At 41.5% G+C, this 21,999-nt stretch overlaps 1 protein-coding gene across 1 annotated transcript in view; it reads left to right on the forward strand.

Annotated features, from left to right (window-relative positions):
* The window catches only part of tmem9 (transmembrane protein 9), an 88,024-nt gene extending 67,225 nt beyond the window's left edge, over nucleotides 1–20,799 (forward strand). The window contains exon 5 of the mRNA XM_052035013.1: nucleotides 16,255–20,799. Coding sequence (XP_051890973.1) covers nucleotides 16,255–16,398 — 144 coding nt within the window. The 3' untranslated portion in view covers nucleotides 16,399–20,799. The remainder of the gene's footprint in view (nucleotides 1–16,254) is intronic.
* Nucleotides 20,800–21,999: the final 1,200 nt, after the last annotated feature.

Consider the following 21,999-nt stretch of genomic DNA (forward strand, 5'->3'; position numbering starts at 1 on the left):
CATTAACAGCTTGAAAAAAAAATGGCTTGGAAACGTGAAAATTCAAAAATAAATGCTATATCCTGTGTGGAATAGAGCAGACTGCCCATGTGTGCTAAACTCTGATCCACCAGAGATTTGCAGCCAGGGAGAAGTCCTCTAAGTGCAGAACAGGTACATACTTAGCTTCACTGCAGGGAGCGCAAGTGTTTCACAGATCCAGCGAGCCAGGTTTGATCCTGACCTCCAGTGCTGTCTATGTGGGGTTTGCATATGTCCTCTGTAACCGGCATGGGTTTCCCCCAGGTGCTTCCAGCTTGCTTCCACATCCCAAAGACATGCTGATTGGTAGGTTCATTAATAGGCGTTAATAGGCATGTGTGAAAGAGAATAGATTGCAGAGAAATGTATGGGGGAATGAGATTGATGGGATTGCTCTGAGAGCTGGCATGGGCTTGATGACATGGCCTCCTCCTACATTATAGAGAAATATGAAATGTGAATCTGTGTCCCTCCACCAGCAACATTTGCTCTGCTGAATCTCATCTCAGTCTTGTGACTTGGGAAGTGCAGAGCAGTACAGGATACAACTGCTGTAATTGTAATGGTCCCTTTCACAGGTCTGCTGACAGGTAACAATCTCTGACCTTCATTAGGATAAGAATGATGCAGAACAGAGGATCTCTGAGATGAAGTAAGGAAGGAAGTGTTTTGAAAAAAATGCAGGCCTCATTTATACAAAAAGCATAATTCTTCTCCTTTTGAGTCATTGAACAAACTGGATACAAAGAGATGCTTAGTTTATCCCTGCATGGGTGGGGGAGAGAGGGGCAGTGAGTCCTCGTCAACTGCTTCCAGCAGTTCTCCACACTGGCCCACCTCACGTACAGGTCCTCCCCAGGTTACGACAGGGCTCCGTTCCTGAGAACTGTTTCATAACCCAGACAGTTCGCCAGTCAGAAATGCGGCCGCGGACGGAGTTCCCACCCGGCAGAAGATGCCTTCGGTTCAGCAGCAGCCGGCAAATCTAGACTGCCAGTCTCCCAGACGCTCATTTGTATGGATGAGCTGTACATAAGTCAGGTGTTTATAAGCGGGAGAGGACCTGTACCCTCTCCACTGAGATCCCAGAAAAACTGCACAATTCAAGAAGGTGGTTCATCGCTACCTTCTCAAGGGCAATTAGGGATGGGCAATAAATGCTGGGCTTGCCGGCAACATCCAGATGCCAGAGATGAATTTATAACAAAGACAGATCAATAGCCAGCCATCTGGAGGAGGAAGGACTTAAACATATCCTGACCTGCTGCACTACTTGTACCGGACAAGTATTATGTCCTGAAATCATTTTGAAGGATGGCGGAATCAGATCTGGTCTAAGCAAAATTGCAGTCACTGACCAAACACTCTATCCCAGCAGTGGAGAGATTGCCCCAAACCCTGTGGTGCCCAAGCCAGTGACCAGAGAGCAGGCTGCAAATCAAGCCAAGTGCTGGCTTTTAATCTATTGGACCAAGGCTAGGTGTCCAATCCAGGCTGATCCTGGTCATAATCATAGTCTGTATTGCAATTCCAAGAACTGTAAGAATCATTAGACATGCATCTTGTTTCTGTTGTAGCATGATTATGAATATTAAAAATAGCTGCATAGTAAGACCAGAAACTTTAAGTCATATATGGTATAATCGTTATTGGAAGTCTTTCAGTTGATTCTACTGATATACTCGACCTTCAAGTTGCAGTTTAGTGTCATCTAATTTAGATGGGACGCAAGTCGATTAAGCAAGACACATGAGACCATAGAACCATACAGCACAAAACAGGCCCTTTGGCCCACCATGTTGTGCCGTCCATCAAACCACCCTCACACTATCTAACCCTTTCCTCCCGCATATCCCTCTATCCCACATTCCTCCATATGCCTATCCAACAAACTCTTGAACCTGTCCAATGTATCTGCCTCCACCACTACCCAAGGCAGTGCATTCCATGCACCAACCACTCTCTGGGTGAAAAACCTCCCCCTGAACCTCCCACCCATAACCTTAAAGCCATGCCCTCTTGTCTTGAGCATTGGTGCCCTGGGAAGGAGGCGCTGACTGTCTATTCCTCTCAATATTTTATATACCTCTATCATGTCTCCTCTCATCCTCCTCCTTTCCAGTGAATAAAGCCTCAGCACCTTAAGCCTCTCCTCATATTCCATACGCTCTAATCCAGGCAGCATCCTGGTAAATCTCTTCTGCACCCTCTCCAACGCCTCCACATCCTTCCTATAATGCAGCGACCAGAACTGAACACAGTACTCTAAGTGTGGTCTAACTAGAGTTTTGTAAAGCTGCATTACCACTTCGCGGCTCTTAAACTCAATCCCACAATTTATGAAAGCTAACATCCCATAGGCCTTCTTAACTGCTCTATCCACCTGTGAGGCAACTTTCAGTGAACTGTGAATATGAACCTCCAGATCCCTCTGCTCCTCTACACTGCCAAGTACCTTGCCATTTACCTTGTACTCTGCCCTGGAGTTTGTCCTTCCAAAGTGTACCACCTCACACTTCTCCGGATTGAACTCCATCTGCCACTTGTCAGCCCAGCTCTGCATCCTATCAATATCCCTCTGTAAGCTCCGACAGCCCTCCACACTATCCACAACACCGCCGATCTTAGTGTCGTCCACAAACTTACTAACCCAGCCTTCCACCCCCTCATCTAAGTCATCTATAAATATCACAAAAAATATAGGTCCCAGAACTGATCCCTGCGGGACACCACTAGTCACTGCCCTCCAATCCGCGGGCACTCCCTCCACCACAACCCTCTGCTTTCTACAGGCAAGCCAATTCCTAATCCACACAGCCAAGCTTCCCTGGATCCCTTGGCCTCTGACCTTCTGAAGAAGCCTACCATGAGGAACCTTATCAAGCGCCTTACTAAAATCCATATAGACCACATCCACCGCACTACCCTCATCAATCTTCCTCGTCACCTCCTCAAAGAACTCTATCAGGCTTGTGAGGCAAGATCTTCCCTTCACAAAGCCATGCTGGCTGTCCCTAATCAGTCCATGATTCTCCAGGTGTTCATAGATCCTATCCCTTAGAATCCTTTCTAACAGCTTACCCACCATAGACGTGAGACTCACCAGTCTGTAATTCCCTGGACTATCCCTACTACCTTTTTTGAACAAGGGGATAATATTCGCCACCCTCCAATCCTCCGGCACCATCCCTGTGGACAATGAGGACTCAAAGATCCTTACCAGCGGTTCAACAATCTCCTCCCTTGCCTCGAAGCAGCCTGGGGAATATCCCGTCAGGCCCTGGAGATTTATCTGCCTTGATATTATTTAACAACTTCAACACATCCTCTCTCTTGATATCTACAACCTCGAGAACATTACCCTTACCAGCACTCCCTTCCACGTCATCAAGACCCCTCTCCTTGGTGAATACCGGAGAAGTACTCATTGAGAACTTCTCCCACTTCCGCTGCCTCCAGGCACATTCTCCCACCTTTGTCTTTAATCGGACCTACCCTTACCCTAGCCATCCTCCTACCCTTCACGTACGTGAAAAAGGCTTTGGGATTTTCCTTAACCCTACTAGCCAATGCCTTTTCATGTCCCCTTCTAGCTCTTCTCAGCCCTTTCTTAAGTTCCTTCCTCGCTACTCTATATTCCTCACAAGCCCTGTCTGAACCTTGCTGCTTATACCTTATGTATGCTACCTTCTTCTCCCCAACTAGTCAGAATCTTGCTGGATGCTGGAACCTTGAGCAAAAACTGCTGGAGGAACTCAGCAGGTCAGGCAGTATCTGTGGAGGCAAAGAGATTTCTGACGTTTTGGGTTGACACCCTGCGTCCTTGTGTTCAAGCTTACCATATCTGGAGACTTTCTATGGCTTCCGCAAGTTGCCATTTGCCACCATTTCCTTTGTATTTTTGACCCTGAGCAGTGAAGTGTTTAAATGGGGATAGTAACACATGGCCTGAGCACTGTGCTCCTTAGGCCATTGTATTACAGGTATGTGTGCAGACCCAGAATGAGAATGTTTACTCCAGAAAGGAGAAGAATATGGTGTTACCAAATATTATGAACTTCATTGAGACAGACATACAAATATTCTGTGTAAATCCAGAATTAAGGGTCTTAAGTATCAGAAATAAGTCCACAAGGCAATTCAAGAGAAACTCTTTACTCAGATAGTGGTAAAAATGCTGTTTGGCTCAACTACTCCAGCATCATATAGAGTAGTTGAACCAAACAGCAATGATACAGGGACAGCAGATAAAAATAACAGATTAAAGTACAGAGGAAGAGGATGATGGTGTTAGGTGACATAGAGGTTCACATGAAACTTAAACCGAGATCTGGACTGTTTGAGCCTTGCGATCTTACTATTCTGTGAATTCTATATGTAAAGTAGCATGACAACATTTGGGTCTCAATCGCATCACAAACAAACACACGGATTATGGTATTTCTTGGATTACAACAAAGTATTTTTTTCAAAGTGTTTTTACTTGGCTGTAAAGTGTTTTGACAAATCCTGAGGTTATGAGTCATGGGTAGAGAGGGGTTGGGCTTTGCTATTGTAGCAGCACTGTAGCAAAGGAAGTGTTCTCTTCAAAGCCATCAAACTAACCCCAGACCTTATTGACACTGCCAAGAAACCAAAATGTAAAGTTTTCTCCATCCGGCCCTTTTTCATTTATATTTACAAAGTATTAAATCTTACATCCAAAAATATTAATCTTCAGTTGAAATGGCTCAAGGTTAAATATCAGTTGCATCAAATTTAGTACTGCAATTAACATAAAGCCCTGAAACTACTGCATACATTTATACAAATTAATTTAAATCCTATGCTATCTGTTGACCCACCTGCAAATAATTGGCAGTTTTGTAAGTCAATGAACTGAGCCCATTGCAGTTAGCAGTAATTTATAAATATGCTTCTGCGTCATACTAGATCTGGTGATGACTAACAAACTAAAACAGACAGTAAGGGAAGATATGGAGTCGAGTAATCACGATAGAATCAAATTCACCTGAGGTTTGAGAAGGACTTGGGAGATTGATAAAACAGGGTTTTAAACTTGTCCTAAGGATGATTCTGAAAGAATGAGACAAAAGATGACCACAGCCAATTGGCTGGGCTTGATTGATAATGGATAAACATAGAGACAAACGGTAAATATTAATCGAAGAAGAATTTGGTACAGTGTCGATAAAAGAAAATGGAATTTGAGTGTGTTTGGTTTAGAAGTCTGTGTTTCCACATATACCTAAAGAGTAGATAATGCGCTTAAAAAAAACACTAGAAGCTGAGTAACGCAATGAAAGCCATGATATGCATGGGTTCTACAGCAATGTCAAAGTTTTCTCTAATCAAAAACCCTAGGCCTACCTCACAGAGAACCAATAAGGGTTGTGGCCCTACCAAGGAGAGAAGCAGTTAATGCCTGCTGAAAGGAACAGTTTGAATAATTATATCTGCAATTTGCTCTTTGATGTGTGTGCCTTTGACTCCATCCTATAGCAGTTTATTTGATTTGGCCTTGCCGCCATTCCTGACCAACATGTCTAAAAGGCCATATCCTCGCCAAAAAAAACAAGGCCTTGGGAGCAGATGGTATCTTTACTGAAGATCCAAAACCAAGTGATGAAGAGCTTCTGTCACAGATCCACAATCTCATCACCTACACCTGGAAGGGGGAAGATATTCCAGGGGGTCTCAAACATCCCCTAATTGTAACTATTTTCAAGAAAGGAAATATCCAATTGAGATGTGCGGGGCGATCTCCCTGCCATCTACTACAAGGGATGACATCACCAGGATATTCATCAACCACCTCCACCTAGTGGCCAGAAGCTGCTCCCTGAATCTCAGAGTGGATTACATTCATCAAGAGGCACAGTGGGCATGAGCTTCACCATATACCTCCCAGTGAAATGTAACTCCATCAGCTGGAGGGAATTCCAGAATGCTTTTCTCAAATTCCGCTGCCCACAAAAGTTCATCTCCATCTTATGTTTGCTTCAGGCATGCAACAACCCTACCCAACAGGTCTACAAGAGAGCCGATCTCATTGATGACCAGTGTCAGACAAGACCATGTCATTGCTCCAAAACAACGTTTTTCAATCCTTTCCACTGCAATGCTGCACCTCATCTCCAAAGGACTTACCAATAGAAGTGAAGCTAATCTTCAAAACCAATGGAAAACTATTCAACCTATGGCATCTCCACCCCAGATTCAAAGTCACCCAACCTTCAGTAGTAGAGCTGCACTGTGTGAGCAGTGCATGTATTTGCATAAGCTCTGAGGCAAGCTCCAAGCCATCATCAACGTTTCCAGATATAATTACCTACATGTTATGTGGGTGTCTGTTTGTGCGCATTTGTGTGTGTTTAATGTACGTGTGTTTTGGACGTCATGCAGAATGGCATTCCCAATCTGTACCATGTTCATGGAAAATTAATACTATGCGTGAATGTCACTAAGTTTAGTCCTTTGGTGTTAGTAAACTACAGAAAATATATATTTCAGTCAAATGCTTTAAGGTGCTATTATTGTGATATTCCTAGTAGATTACCTCAAGTTGCTCTTGGTAACCAGTGTTTCATCTTGCAGTTGTATAGATACAACTCAAGTTTTGGACAGGCAGATCCTAGTTGAGAAGTTTTTACAGTTTAATTGTGCTAACATCTTTCATGCTACCATTGTGCTTTACTGTATTCCCAGTGTAGCTCAAAGGAAAAGTGCAAATGGGAATTTCCCATGTCAAATGCTTTTACCATCAGGAATACAAATCTGTGGGTATTCATTAATTATGATTAATTCATTTAACGGCCCTTCCCAAAAGATGTGCAATACCATTTGTGTATTTTTTTCTTGTAAACAAAGATGTAGTGTTAGCCAGTCCAATACTCTCAGATCTTAAATGTTGCATCAGCTCTAAAAATTATGCATGAAGTGCAGAGTGATAAACGTTTGTGTTATGTACATATAATCAGACAGTGAGGCCAGGAGAACCAGAAAATGGTTCTTATTTTGATGACTTCTGTAGAATGCCCTGGGATAATAAGATATTAACACCACAAACTAATGCAATAGATTATCTTTTTTTCCCCACACCCATACCTGAAGAAATGCTACGTAGCCAAGTGACATATTCACTTTGGTGCTTTATATTAAATACTTCCAGATTTTAAAATGCTTGACTCGCAGAGCCTGAATGCTCTAGCGCAGTTTATAGTGTTGTCAATAGAAGAATTGCTATCCCAACAAAAGACCCTATTAAAATTTTGAATTATTGTGCTAGTCCCTTATAAGTTTTAGCTCATGTATACTGCAGGGTGGATTCAGAAGCACTGAAATATGTATATATATGTAACTTTTCCAAGTTATTCATATACTACTAAAATAAGTGCATGTCTGTTATATCGTGCCTTTCACAAATATAGGATGTCCCGTTGTTAATTAAGTACATCAGAAGTCCAGGAGCTCCCGTAATATGGAAAGGCAGCAGTAAATTTGTGCACACAAGTCCTACAAACAGCAATATAATAATGCCCAACTAATCTGTCTTAGATGCTGATTGAGGGAGAAGTATTAGGCAGGAGTCTGGTTAAATCTCCTCTGCTATTCTTCAGATAGCCTAATTGGATCTTTTCTGTTCATGTCAGATGGTGGACAGGCCTGTGGTTTAAAACATCCAATCCAACAATATTGCACTGAAGTGTCAGTGATAGTCTGGCATAGTAGGTGTCAGTAACACCTCCTGTGGAGATAGGGAACACCTCATCTTGCTTTTGGGTTATTCTAACACAAAACCATTGCGGTATGGTCATCAGCAGATACAGATGTTGTCTAATGCTGTAATTCTGGCTGGGGATTTGTCCCTCTGTTGAGAGAAGGTCAGCAATAATTATCCTCTGGATCCATTGATAGGTGATAATGTCTGACTAGTCACTGGAGGAACTCAGTGAGTCAGGCTGAATCTGTGGAGGGAAATGGACAAGTTGAGATTTCGGACCGAGATCCTTCATCTAGACTGAAAGATAGAGGGGAGATAACCAGTACAAAGGGGAAGGGATGGAGCAAGAACTGGCAAGCAGTAAGTGGATCCAGGGTGAGGAGGGGTGATAGGCAGATGGAGGAGGGGAGAGTGGAAGTAGCGACAGAGGCTGGGAGGTGACAGGCGGAGGCAACAAAGGGCTGCAGATGGTGGAAGCTGATAGGAAAGGAAGGTGGAGTGTGGAACCAAATAAGGGAGGTGGGATGGGCAGATGTGAGCAGTAGGGTTAGGGACCCAGTTGGAGGAGTGTGTGGGTGACAGGCAGATGGAGTGGGTGGAGAAGGGAAAAGAAACTGGGTGATGGGGGACTTGGGTGGGAGGAGCATGAAGGGGGAACGAGGTAGATCAGGAGGAGAGAGAAAAGGACAAGGGGGAGCAGGTTCATGCTGTTGGGTTATAGCCTACCCAAGTGAAATATGAGGTGCTGTTCTGCCATTTTGTATTTAGCCCCACCCTGGCAGTGGAGGAGGCCAAGGACAGACAGGTCAGTGTGGGAATGGGGAGGGGAACTAAAATGGCTGGCAACTGGGAGATCTAGATGGCCAGTTTATTTGTTGCTCCGGATTCCAGCATCTGAAGTCTCTTGTGTCTCCATGTCCAACTAGTTGCTCAATGGAAGTACCTGACACAAATTTCTGGCAACAGTGGATTACCTTGGCCATGTCAAGCATTTAGTTTGTCAGAACCACCGAGGGAAAATTCCCCAGATTAGGATTTCTTCTTTGCCCTTGCTGATATCCAGTGAAGGAGACAGATTTGTCACTGGATCAAATTTTTGGAATTCCCTCCCTAAAACAGAATTGTAGGGAGCAGCCTCACCATGTGGACTTTGGAGATTAAAGAAGGCAACTAGGGGTTATCAGTAAATTCTATCCTTGGCTACTGGTAGAATGAATTAAACTAGTGGATGTTTAATGTACAGCTCCACTTTGTACAATAATTTGGTGCTGACAACAGAATATGTACAGGTTACTGCGCAACTCTATTGCATCAAAAGTTTACAAATAGTTTAAGCCTTGCATATACAGTAGTATAAATAGAGTTTTGTTTCAATCCTGGTTTCCATGTTTGAGGGTTTCAATTTAGGAAATTTTTATCAACTTCTGCGCACCAGATTTTGCTCTTGGAAACCTTGGGAGACTGGACGATCTCACTGCAAATTGTAATCCATCCTCTGCATTAGGGAGCTTCACCTGCAAGCATCAAACAGACAAGGCAACAAAGTGAACAATCCAGTAGATGAGGCACTTTACAGAAGAGATTTCACAAATGCAGCTTTTGGAAAGTGTATAGTTGTGCAATTAAGAAGCTGCTTGTCAACTGGATTAAAAGCTTTGACCATTCAAGATAGCGACAGAGCATCCAAGGTACTGAGCACCTCAGAAGCATGCAGAGACTGTGAACAAATAGCGCTGCTCAGTCACAACTTCCCAAACGACCCACCAAACTCTCCCCATCAAGTGCCACCTGCTCCACCCGTGGGAGAGTCTGTGGATCCCACATAAAACTTCTACCACCTCAGAACCTTCAGAACTGGAATGGAAGAAAGTTAACCTCAACCCCAAGTGTCTATCTGAGAAGAAGAAAAGGATTGATGGTTAATTTGACGATAGCAAAGTAATGTGAACAGACATGATAAACTTGTCTAGGCTTGTTACCTGCTGAATCCCAGTGGACACTATTCTGCACCCTCTGCTGCTTAAAAGGTATGGAATCCTTGCAGCAGATGTTACCTCTGATAATGCTGAATATTTTATTGGTTATGGGTGGACTGCAGCAGAAAAAAACTTTAATCTGATTGGAAACAAATTCAGATATGTTTGATGGCAGAGTCAAAGATTGGGATGATTGTGTAAAATGTAACAGGATACAATACACACAAGAAAAATAAAGCACAGAGCAGAAAAGAGGGAATGCACCACAACCAGGGTATTGCTTCCAATTCTGGTCACTAATTTTAGGGAGCAGCTGAACTTTCTAAGGCAGGTTTACTGGAGTGGTTCCAGAGATGAGGAATTTCACTGTGGAGTTAGAATGGATAAGTTCAGGCTGTTCTCTTTGGAGCAAAGAAGGTTGAGAGAACCGTTAGGGATGTGTGAGAGCATCTCGGTTAGTTGGGTAAATGGAGAAAACTGTTTTCATTGAGAATGGTTCAAGGATCAGGCGACATGGACTTAAAATGTTGAACAAAAGATATAAGAGGGATGGGAGGATAAAAAAAATTATGTGGGGGAAGTAATTATAACCTAGAGCTCACTGCCTGTAAGGATGGTCGAAACAGAATCAACCAGAACTTTCAAAAGAGGCACTTGCAAGAGAATAATGTTCACAAGATCACAAGACAAGGGAGCAGAAGCAGGCCATTCGGCCCATCGAGTCTGCTCCAAGGAAAGGGAAATAGAAATGAGAAATGGGGAATGGGGGAAGAAGAAGAAAAAAAACTATTCTAATCCCAATTACCGGCCTTATCCCCATATCCCTTGATATCCTGACTATTTAGATATCTATCTCTCTCCTCCTTGAACGCCCCCACTGATCTGGCTTCCACTGCTGTATGTGGCAAGGAGTTCCACAAATTCACCACAGGACAATGTGCAAAGAATGGGGGAATGGGACTGACAGGATTGTCCATGAAGAGCTGGCAGAGACACAGTGGGTCAAATGGTCAGACGCAGTGGATTAGTAACTATTTGAAAGTCATTATTGCAATATTTACTACAGGTTCTTGCTACATGTGAAAAACTGGTCTGTTTTAATCCTGTGTTGTTGATACATGTTAACTCCAATTATCACCAAATGCCATCACAGACCACTACGTGTATAGGCATGCTTGTCAGCGAATTGTCACAGACTAATACCTACCTTACAGTTTGTCATTATAAACTAATACCTGCCCACACAGTTCGTCAGTATTCTGTTACAGAGCATTACGTACCCTTACACTTTGTCACAAGGCAATATTTGTTCATTTTGTTAATATGCATTCACAGACTGATAGATATCTATACATTTTTCAGACACTTTCACAGTGGCAACACTAAATTGTTTCAATGATTATTGTTACCAAAGTTTGCAAGTTTTTACAAGTACAACTGACCAAGAACAATACTGTATCCTTTTTTGTAAGCATGTTGAAATTTGAGAACTTCAATATCAAACCATGGAAACCACAGTGAATAAAAATACAGAAAGATGTAAACACTCCATTCCCAGCTGGCTTCATCCTCTGTTGAAAGATTAAAAATTACTTCTAAAAAAAAGGAGGTTCTTGAAGATCTTAAACCTTAAACAGAATATTATTTGCCATTTATCAAAATTTAGTATCACTTGGTACATTTATAGTTCTGTCATACTAAAACCTGATCCCCCATATGGATGTCCATTGGCAATGTACAATAAGCTGGGCATGGTTAATGCAACATATTATACAATGGTCTGGTATGTCATGGAACAATACAGCACAGAGGGAGGCCATTCAGACTTCAACCTGAAATGTTAATGCTGTTTGTCTTTCCACAGATGCTACCTGACCAGCTGAGTGTTTCAGGCATTTTCTCTTTTTGTTTCAGATTTTCAGCGTCTGCAGATTTTTTTAAATCATCATTGAAAGTGAATATTTGTGAACATCTCTCACATTCACAAAGTATTCAAAACCTTACAGAATATGTTTTAAAAAAAGTTAAAGGAATTAAAAAGTACTTAAAAGTTGAATGACAAAAAAACACAAATGAAGATATACTTAAAAACAATTAGCCTGATTTTTTTTACAATATTTTTATTAATTCCACAAAGAAAATACAGAGTACATGAATCAAAAAGGTAAAAGTACTACTAAATACATTGTGTTAAATCATACTTGAAATTGTAATACTCTGTATTAATTATCACACATGATAATTAATTAATAATGAATAAATTGGAATAATTTTATTATAAAAACAATCTAAACCCAAGCCTGATTTAACTAAATAAAGGTTTTACTGCTTTTTCCCAGAGGATGGTATCTCCCATACAGAGGAGAGAACATGGGTTCAGTGGGCAGATTTTCCAGCCTGAAATGTGGGAAATCCCTGACCAGTCCAGCAGACCACGACCAGAGCTGTGCTGAATGGAAGGCTGAGCTATAGGTTGCGCTCCGGAAACACCCAGTTATGGGCATATCCGCTGGCAGGTCATAGAATCATACAGTGCAGAAACAGGCCCTTCAGCCCACTGAGTCAGTACTGACCATTAAGTACTCATATTTACACTTATCCTCCACTAACCCATCTTATTCTCACCATGTTCCCAAGTTTACCAGGGACTATTTACAGTGGCCAATTAGCCTATCAACCAGCACAGCTTTGCAATGTGGGAGAAAACCAGAGCACCCAGGGGGATCTGGAGCACCCAAGGAGAATGTACAAACTTCACACAGACTCTTCTGGGGGTTAGGATTGAATCTGGGTCCCTGGAGGTCATGCAGATTTCAGCAGTTTTGCCTGAGCATCACAATGAAGCATGTTCCTGGTGCAGATTTTACTTAATCCTGTTAAGTGTGGATGGGAATATCAGCATTACTGAGAATTATCTGACGCTGAGGTTATGAAATTTTTTTTAAAAAGCTCCCCATTTCTCTGTTGCGCTTGTTTAGGACAATACAGGTCCTCACCAACTTACAAACGCCCGACTTATGTACAGCCAATACATATGAACGGACATTTGGGAGACCAGTGGGATGCATTTGCCAGCAGCTCCAGAGCTGCAGGCATCTTCTGTCACGTCGGAACTCGGTTCGCAGCTGCATTTCCAACTTGAGAACTGTTTGGGTTATGAACAGTTCTGAGTAATGGAACCCTGCCGTAAGCTGGGGAAGACCTGTGCCTGTACAATTATGTCTGCAGCTGTTTGGGCAGAAAGTGGACTTGTGATAGGTTCTTCTTCCGTTACTTCATGTCTTCCTTCTCACTCTTAGGCAGCCCGTCAGGGTCAAGGATAACTTGCTTCCATTCCAGTTGCAAGGATCCTGAGATGTAATATGGCCAAGAGGGACCTGTGGACTCTGGCAGGGGTGCGACAGGAGGTGCTTGGGGCAGATCAGCAGGTAGTTTGAGAGGTGGTGCACACCTGCTGCTTTCGCTGAACTCCTGATGAAGAGAATCAAGGTGCTCAGTGCCTCCCCAGACACTCTCCTTTCTAATCAGTCACAGGCCACAAATTTTCATGAGTCAGTGATACTGTATTTTTTTCAAGGATCCTTTGTGAACATTCTGGACATTAACCTTCAGTTAATCCCTTGGCATAGAGTGTCTGCCTTGGGAATCTGGTGTTGGGAACCCAAACAACGTGACCTACCCATCATTGTGAGTTTATGTAGAGCCTCAATATTCTAGGTGCAGCCCAGACACTGACATTGGTTCACTTATCCTACAGATAGATGGGGAGGATTTTGTGAAGATTGCATTGTTTGCTCCTCTCCAGTGCTTTAGGATGCCTACTGTGGGTAACACATGTGGGAAGCTTCCAGGAAGGTGGGAATCACTGTTGCCCAGATATCATGAGCATCATGCCAGGTTTGAGGTCTTGATCTTTGAATGTTCCTGCCCTCAAATGGTCGAAGGTTTTGCTAGTGTGTTGGGGGCAGTGGTGAGTTTCATCAGCCTCCATTGAGAAATGGCTGCTGAGAAATGGAAAGTGATCCAGTGTCTCGTGGATCTTCATTGTGAGGGGGAAAGCTTGTGCAGCAAAGGCGGGCTGGAAGAGGGCCTTTGGAGATGGTTAATGCAGGGGCCGTTCTCTCGTAAGCTTCAATGAACAGACAAGCTCTTACTGTGCTCTGGATGTTGCTGCAGATGTCATGCGCAGGTGAAATGTGATCTCCAAGGGCATGTGTAGACTAGCCTGGCTGTGGATTCAGATGAGGCTGGCAGTCAGGTTTTCCTTACAATTCAATCTCACAAAAGTGCCATTGATGTCATTTTTAAAAATGAAATTAGATGATTTCCTGGCTGTCTTTGATGCTGAGTGACACTGCAGGTACCAATGTTTGTTCATCCAAATCATTATAATATTTCCATTCCTTGTCAGTCAAGTTTGTACAGGACCCATCCTCTGCCCTGATGTTGCTTTCAGAGGAAGCTACAGACGATAGCTTTTGAAGTAAAAGCAACGTTAAAACATTGTAAGATTATTTTGGTGTGAATTTTTCTGACTTGCTTTATCATAGCAATTCAGCCACTGTCTAACTGAGATCTCTACATCAGATGAAAATAAGAGGATGAGGGTAACTCCTTGGCATTCTGAGAAATGTGCCATAAAAGGCCATTGGCAGACAAATCCAAGAGAGAGGCGGTGGGGATGGGTGGGGGGAGCTACAGTTTCCACAGTGCACTGAGGATAAGGTTTCACAGGGAACTGCAGGCAGACACCATGCACAGATCCTCTGAGCACTGTTTTAAGGCAAAACAGGATGCATGTGATGAGAGCCAAGGTTTGCCCAGTTCCAAAACTGCTCCAGAAATTTCCTCTGGGCATTGAGAATGTATTTTATTTTCAAGGTATTATTGAGAGACACCTACCTCAAAGCAATTTCAAGCACATTCATCCTTGGGATATTTTAGCTGAATATGCATAAATGAAAATGTTGGAACCCTTTCCTGCCGTTTGGTACCAACCTGCTTTCTCTCCTTCCCAGTTGCGACAAAGGGCCTTCAACCTGCAACAGCTCTATTTCTCATTCTCAGATGCACCCTGACCTGCTGAGTGTCTCCAGCACTTTTTGGTTTTATGTTAGATTTCCAGCATCTGCAGTTGTTTGATTTTCACAAATGAAAATCTTGTGTGTTTTGGTGTGATCTGGAATTTGCGTCCAACCCACAGTGTTCTTGCAACTTTCATGAGTTACCAAGAACTCCAGGTCAAATCCAGAGAGCTCCTAAGTATGAGTATCGGGAATGGAATATTCTTACAGACTCAGGAGATACCTCAGCCAATCATGGAAGGTCAAGGGCTCAAGGAGATGGAATGGGAGGTAAATGCTGAAAAATTAATTGCTAGAGCAATTCATCAGAATCTTATGTGCCAGCAGAAGAAAATGAGAGATGACAATCCGCAAATGGTTTATAAATGAAGAAACTCCCACAGGTAATTCCTCAGTAACTAGCTGTAAGCGTTACTGAGGACCTACAGATATCAGGAAATGCTCTGTGGGATCTTTAATGCCTTGTGTATTTTGATGCTGTTTTCCCTGCTCCCTGCCTGTACACCTCATAAATAAACTGGATAAAGCTCTGAGATTAAAGATCTCTGCCCACTCTCACTTAATGATTTACCTTTATCTGTCTCTAAAAGCTAAATGCTTAGTTTCTGAGATAATATACTTAATTCTACTTCAGGTCTGCTGCACGTCCCCATTTCCTATCACTCTGCTATTGGTGGCTGTGCCTTCAGATGCTAAGGTCCTAAGCTCTGGAACTAGAACAGTACAGCACAGGAACAGGCCCTTTGGCCCACAATATCTGTGCTGAACACAATGCCGAATTCAACTAATCTCTTCTGCCTGTACAGGGTCTACAGTCTATCCCTCCATTCCCTGCATATTCATGTGTCTATCTAAAAGCCTCTTAAGCACCACTATCATATCTGCTTCCACTCTTGAAACTATCCACTTTCTTTCATTTCTCCTTTGCTTAAAACCTGTAGCTTTGACCAAAAACTTAGCCATAAAGCATCTCCCTCTGTGGCCTGATTTTGTTTGATGTGAAGTGCCCTAGGGAATGTGGGGAATAGTAGGTTAAAGGAGCACCTAAATGAAAACTATTATATCTGTGACATTTGTATCATCCTTCCAAGAAATGTGCACATTTAATTATATTTTATATAGTTAGAAAGGAACCAAGTGACGGACCCAAGTATGAAAAAGTAGGCAAGGTAAATCAGAAAGACTGAAAATGTGCAGGGAAGATTGAAATGTAAAAGCCTCGTCATTATAGGAAGAGTAAAGAATGAAGGGAGGTCTGGTGTGTCATAGTTGTGGTGCTGGGAAAGAGTAACCTGACTTTGTATTGGGCAGGAAATGTGCAAGAGTTTGTCATTCTTATTTGAGACAGAAGAGAAAAGTTCGGAAGAGTACTGACCATAGTATTCTGGACAAATTGGAAAAGAAAGTGCTGATATGCTGAGTGATATTAATTTTTGTGTCTTTGTTCCAGGACACACGACCATTCACTCCATCTCACGGGCAAGCCCGTGCCAACACTGTCCTCGAGAGGGTGGAGGGAGCGCAGCAGCGATGGAAGCGTCAGGTGCAGGAGCAGCGAAAGACCGTCTTCGACCGACATAAGATGCTGAGTTAAACGGGACCTCTTTCAACTCACCGTGATTCAGGCCTAGTCATGTTTCCACTTTGAAGCATGAAAGTTGGTGTTCATTCTGAAAACTTAATTCTGTCTCCCAGCTTTATTTTAAGTAGTCCAGTTGTATGTATCAAACATCAAAGTGAAGCATTAAATAATTTGCATAGTATTCCCTTTGAGGATGTGTCTCTGTAAGGTGATTCCCCTAATGACCCTTTTAAATGTGGCTCCCTAATTAAACGTTCAAAAGATTAAAAGTCTGCACATATAAGAAAGCTTTGGCAACAAAATATGTAATAAAGCTTCAGTGACAAAACACAGTCCAAATTCCCCCTTGTTTTTTTTCTCTCATAAAAGGTTGAATTATCATACGCAATCCCTCTCTACTGATGATGTGAATTGCCCACACCCTTCACCTCATTCACGTTGTAATCAGAAGAGAGCTTCTTGATCTTGTCTCCCAAGGTGCCTCCTCTTACAGCTCAGAGTAATCGAACACCAGGAAAAGAAAAGCTAAGCTACAGCAGTAAGTGTACAGATCTCGCTCTTTCTTTCTCTCTGTCTCTCTTCCTATCTCTCCCATTTACATAATGCTGCGTTAAATCAATATAAGTTACTTCCCCATTAAACAGTTCAATAATCCTGGAACTTTCGTCATTGAAACAACTTTCTCTTCCATACCTTTGTCACTGTAAGGTGACTGGGATTTCCATTTGGTCTTTCCACTGGAAGTGTCCTAAGTAAAGTAAATTGCAGGATGTTATGTCAGAAATGGGAACTAAGCTGGATCACTGTAAAACGCAGATGGTGTTTTCTCAGGAGCTGCAAGTGTCTCAGTGATGCAAGGTTTTATAACTGTACATGTCATTCCATCGTTAATTAGCGAGGTTTGTGGTGTCCCAATGCTGAACACCACAGGTTGCTTCATGTTTTTTCTGGTTAACCTTTAATTATCTTTCTAAATGCGAAGCCAAAATTCAGAGCTCTTCATTTTATCCTTGATTCATTGCATTTCAAAAAAATTGAAGTGTTTTGTTTCTTTGGGAATTTGTTTTAAAGAATTGTTTTGTGCTGAATGTGTTGAGGTGCAATCCATGAACACTTAGTATGAGATGTCACAGTCTTTGATTAAAGGACTACTGATCTCATGGAATTTCTGCTTATTAAGAAACATTACCCAAATGCATAAAAATTAGTCATCAACTCTCTATCCTCTAGGAAAGTACACAATATAATATGATCATCATGCTAGAGTGTCAGTGTTCTACTGTTGGAGTTTAAATGTCATCTGTATGATAGTGACAGCAACCTGGTGAGTTAAGTGCTTTTCAGCCTTTTCAAAAGAACTGCCCTTGAGCTAGTTGGCAAGGGGAATTCTAGAACAGTTGACAGGGGGATATCTGGAACTGTTGGCTAAGGACTTTGAATTTGACCATCTTACTGAACATCTCCACATGAGAATGTGCCCAATGTTGAATTTTGAAATAGTCAAAGTCGAAGTTGAGTTTATTGTCATGTGCACAAGTACATGTATGCACAGGTGCAATGAAAAACTTACTTGCAGCAGCATCACAGGCACATAGCAGCAGATACACGATGATCACAAGAAAAACATAAGTTAAACTTAAATTATACACAATTTTTACGGAAAAGAACACAATTAGAAAAAAAAGCAAAATCCTTTGCAGTGCAAAGTGGTCATAGTGTTGCTATACCGAGGTAGTGATTAGGGTTGTGCAGATTGGTTCAAGAATTGAAAGGTTGATGGGAAGTAGCTGTTCTTGAACCTGGTGGTGTGGGACTTCAGGCTTCTGTATCTCCTGCCTGATAGTAGCTGTGAGAAGGTGGCATGGCCGGGATGTTGGGGATCTTTGATGATAGATTATGCCTTTGAAGAGTTTCTTGATATAAACTTACTTTATAGCTTCCCTTGTGTTTATGTACAGTAACTGGCTGTGGCTGTGAAGCTGCAGAAAACATTTTTATTCGGAGGTGACATTTAAACAGCAAAACTCTGACACACTAGTATGATGATAATATTATATTATGTCCCTTTGTATGGGACAGGGAGTTGTTGACTCACTAAATATGGTTACCTCTATTATGTCATAGAATTTCTCATTTGTATAATAGCTTGAAAGACAGGCTGAGTCCTTTTAGATAAGCTGACATTGTTCAGTATATCTTGAAATGATTTAATATTCTTTCTGGCAAGCAGCCAATGAAACCTAGCATAAAGTTAATTTTAGCCAAAGAATATATGGAAACCACGAGGATCAAGCTCTGAACTTATAGTGAACTTGACAGACAGCAGTCAATCATTTTTGTTATGTGGCGCTTTGAATGTGTATTAACACGGATGACTATAGCAGATGTCACTGCACAATGAAATGCAGATTTATTGCACAATTAAATGGTTGGACACTACTCATCTCTGCTGTTTCTGCATAGTAAGTCCCCAACACCGTGAGCTTGCTTGGAATAGAGCATCATTGGTTAAAGTTTGACGAATAAATCAAGTATCTGCTCTTAGTTGGTAAGTCACATACTGTAGCTAAAAGCAAGACAGGGCAAAAAAAGTAATCATTAGCCCACTTATTATTGAAGTTCAGTTGCACCCCCATTAAAGTCTTCCAATTTGAGCATGTATGGAAAATAACTAACCTAATATGTTTTAACTAGGCAGTCTAATAACTTTGACAGGTTATATTCATATTGAACAGACTGTTGTCAGATAATCTAGACCAAGAGAAGGGAAATTTCTGTCCTGTGTCAAATATTATATCAGCCTTTCCAAGGCTAAAATGCTGGTGTGTTGCGAGGAGATTCAGTGGGTCAGTCAGCTGTTAGTAAGGGGACCTAGTTGGAATCCATCAAATGTACTTTCACTCATCAGAGGTGTGTTTGATTTTATCTCAATGAAGTCCAGTTCAATGAGAAAAGACAGGAGTTGGAGCTTGAGCGGAGTATAAATACTGGCATGGATTGATTGGGATGAACGTCCTGCTTCTGTGTCGTACATGCAATGTGATCCAGTGGAAGGTGAAGTAGTCTAGTAGGGAGGTAAGATGCATTGATGTGGAGAAGTGGTGATGGTGACAGGAACCTAGTGAGTTATGTGCTTTTCAATCTTTTCAAAATAATTTCCCTTGAGCTAGTTGGCATGGGGAATTCAGGAACTGTTGACCAAGGACTTTGATATGTTAAATCTTTTAATCTCGTCTCAGTTTGGCATTGTTATTTCCATCAAATCCTCCAGCTCTTTGATCATACCTTGTCAGTAGGGCTAGAGTTACTAGTTTTGTGATCGTACTTGTCATGTATTCAAATCCTTGGAATCAGTAATCAGTTTTCAATCTATTTCTAGTGCCAGACCTTTTCACCTCTTTGAGGTAAGGGAAGGGAGAGGAGGTAGAAGTCACAATTGTTTCTATCACTCTCCAGTGCAATCTCACTTAAATTCTGAAAGACATTGAAGTGCATTGCAGCCCTACCCTTTCAGGTTGAGTCTGGTGAATCCTTTGGTAAACAAGTAGTTGCTGAAACATTGAAGGAGCATCATCCATTTTAAAAGTAGATGTGCCTCTTTCACCACAGTAATGTCCTGACTGTTCTATGTTTATAAAGACCATCAAGCAGTCAGGACCAAGTTGTGTATCACAACTGCCGAAGGTTTCTGTGTTGCAGTTTTGCAAGTAAATTAAGGTAGTTCACACATTGTTTTCTGAATTTTTGCACAACATATTTTGGAGCACAATGTAGAAATAGAGACTTTGTTGTCTTTTGTAGCTGTGATGGCTTCAGGGATCTTCATGCTAAAGTAGAAGTTTGGGGGTGGGCAACAATTAACCTGAGAACTTTAAGCAATATTTACTTTTCCATTCTCTAGAGCTGTATATTTGAAAATCAATTGGAGACTATTTATATTACACACTTAAACATCCAGACATCCTGATGTCTGTGATACTACTTACTGAATCATCATTTACAGATGTTGGTAAGCAAATCTAACATTGAGCATTCCAGCAGCTAGTCCAGGCATTGAGAGATGTTTAATATGTGGGTCAACTTGCATTTTTTGTTCAATACCAGAGTTTGCAAGCTCAGTTTTAATTCCTCCTGCTCACTTTCCTCTGAAGATCAAATTATCCATCATCTGCAGAATGTGTTCAGTAAACCCGGTGCAAAATTAAACAACACTTCATTGCTATCTGAAATTCAAAGCTGGCTTAATGACACAAAGTATGAGGATTTGCTTGGCTTTGTTAGTTTTTTTAAGTAATTAGATGACTTCATGCAGTGACAGTTAATTAATGCCTGCATAATCACCACACTTCGAAAGCAATTGCTTTGTGATGTTTCAATGTGATAGTGTTGTATATATTAAAGTATTAATTTACACCTTAGTTCTGCACTGTTACTTATAACATTTGCGAGGAAAAGGAGCACTTGAAGTTGGAAAGTTATTTGTTGACCAGAATGTCTAAGGCCCATAAATAGTGTTAATTTGTTTGAATAGAAATATAGACCACATAAGTACTGCCTTCTTCTGTCAAGCCCTTGCACTTGGATTGCAAATGTGTCTCAGAAGTGCAACTTCTGATTTGTATTAAATTAGCCTGATACAAGAGCTGGTACAACAGAATGTATTCTTCCAGAGATGGAGTATATGTTAATGAGATTAGCACAGACCCTAACCATGTTAAATCACAAATTATTTCATCTGTGGTGTTTATAGCAATGACAAGAAGAGGAGAGGCACTTTGTTTTGATTATTAAACCGTGCACAGTGTAAGGTAGTACCCTACGTTCTAACGTACAGATCATGTTCTCTAGGCTGAACAACTTACTCTGGATCCAACCTTTCCAATCTACAGAAAAAAATATATAATTATTCTAGGGACAATGTGTATCTGGCATTGCAAAAGTACAAGTGATTGTCCCCCAAATCTATGCTTCTTAAAATGATGTGGAATATAATGGTCACTCTTGTACTTATTAGCTTAATATCTCACTCTTCCCATGTGCTGTATTACTACTCTGGAATGGAAACCCTTGTGCTCTATCCAGTGTTTTAGTTCGTAAGGAATAGGTCTGTTTTTCTTTCTGTTTTCTTGACCGTGTCAATATCTGTATTGCAAGAGAAGTCCAACACCAAAATAAAAATTACAGGTATCAAGTATTCAATAAATTATGTGTTCAATAGGTTTTCCAAACAACAGTTCCCAAGTTCCTGTTATCATACCCAGAGCCTACAGCACCACTGCACAACTGTCTGTTTTTTTCAATTTAAACTGAACCGTGCAGAATTAGAATCCTGGTGATGTTCCTCACCAATGCATTCTTCAGTGTTAGTCACCAGGCAGAGACACAGATGGTGAATATAAACAGAATGTACCATGACATTCCTGTATGTGGAGTGAGGAAGGGAGAACCTAGCTGTGAACTAGGTTTGTGAACTAGATCTTCCTCTAACTGACTCTGATCTGTACTTTTTATGGACTCTGGATTCAGATAATTACAAGCAATGATTTGCTGTCACATAAGTAAAATATAATTAACATTAAATAGTAATTATGATGTTTATTATTACATTGCAAT

This window comes from Pristis pectinata, chromosome 20, assembly GCF_009764475.1.
Source record: "Pristis pectinata isolate sPriPec2 chromosome 20, sPriPec2.1.pri, whole genome shotgun sequence".
In the NCBI taxonomy this organism is placed as follows: domain Eukaryota; kingdom Metazoa; phylum Chordata; class Chondrichthyes; order Rhinopristiformes; family Pristidae; genus Pristis; species Pristis pectinata.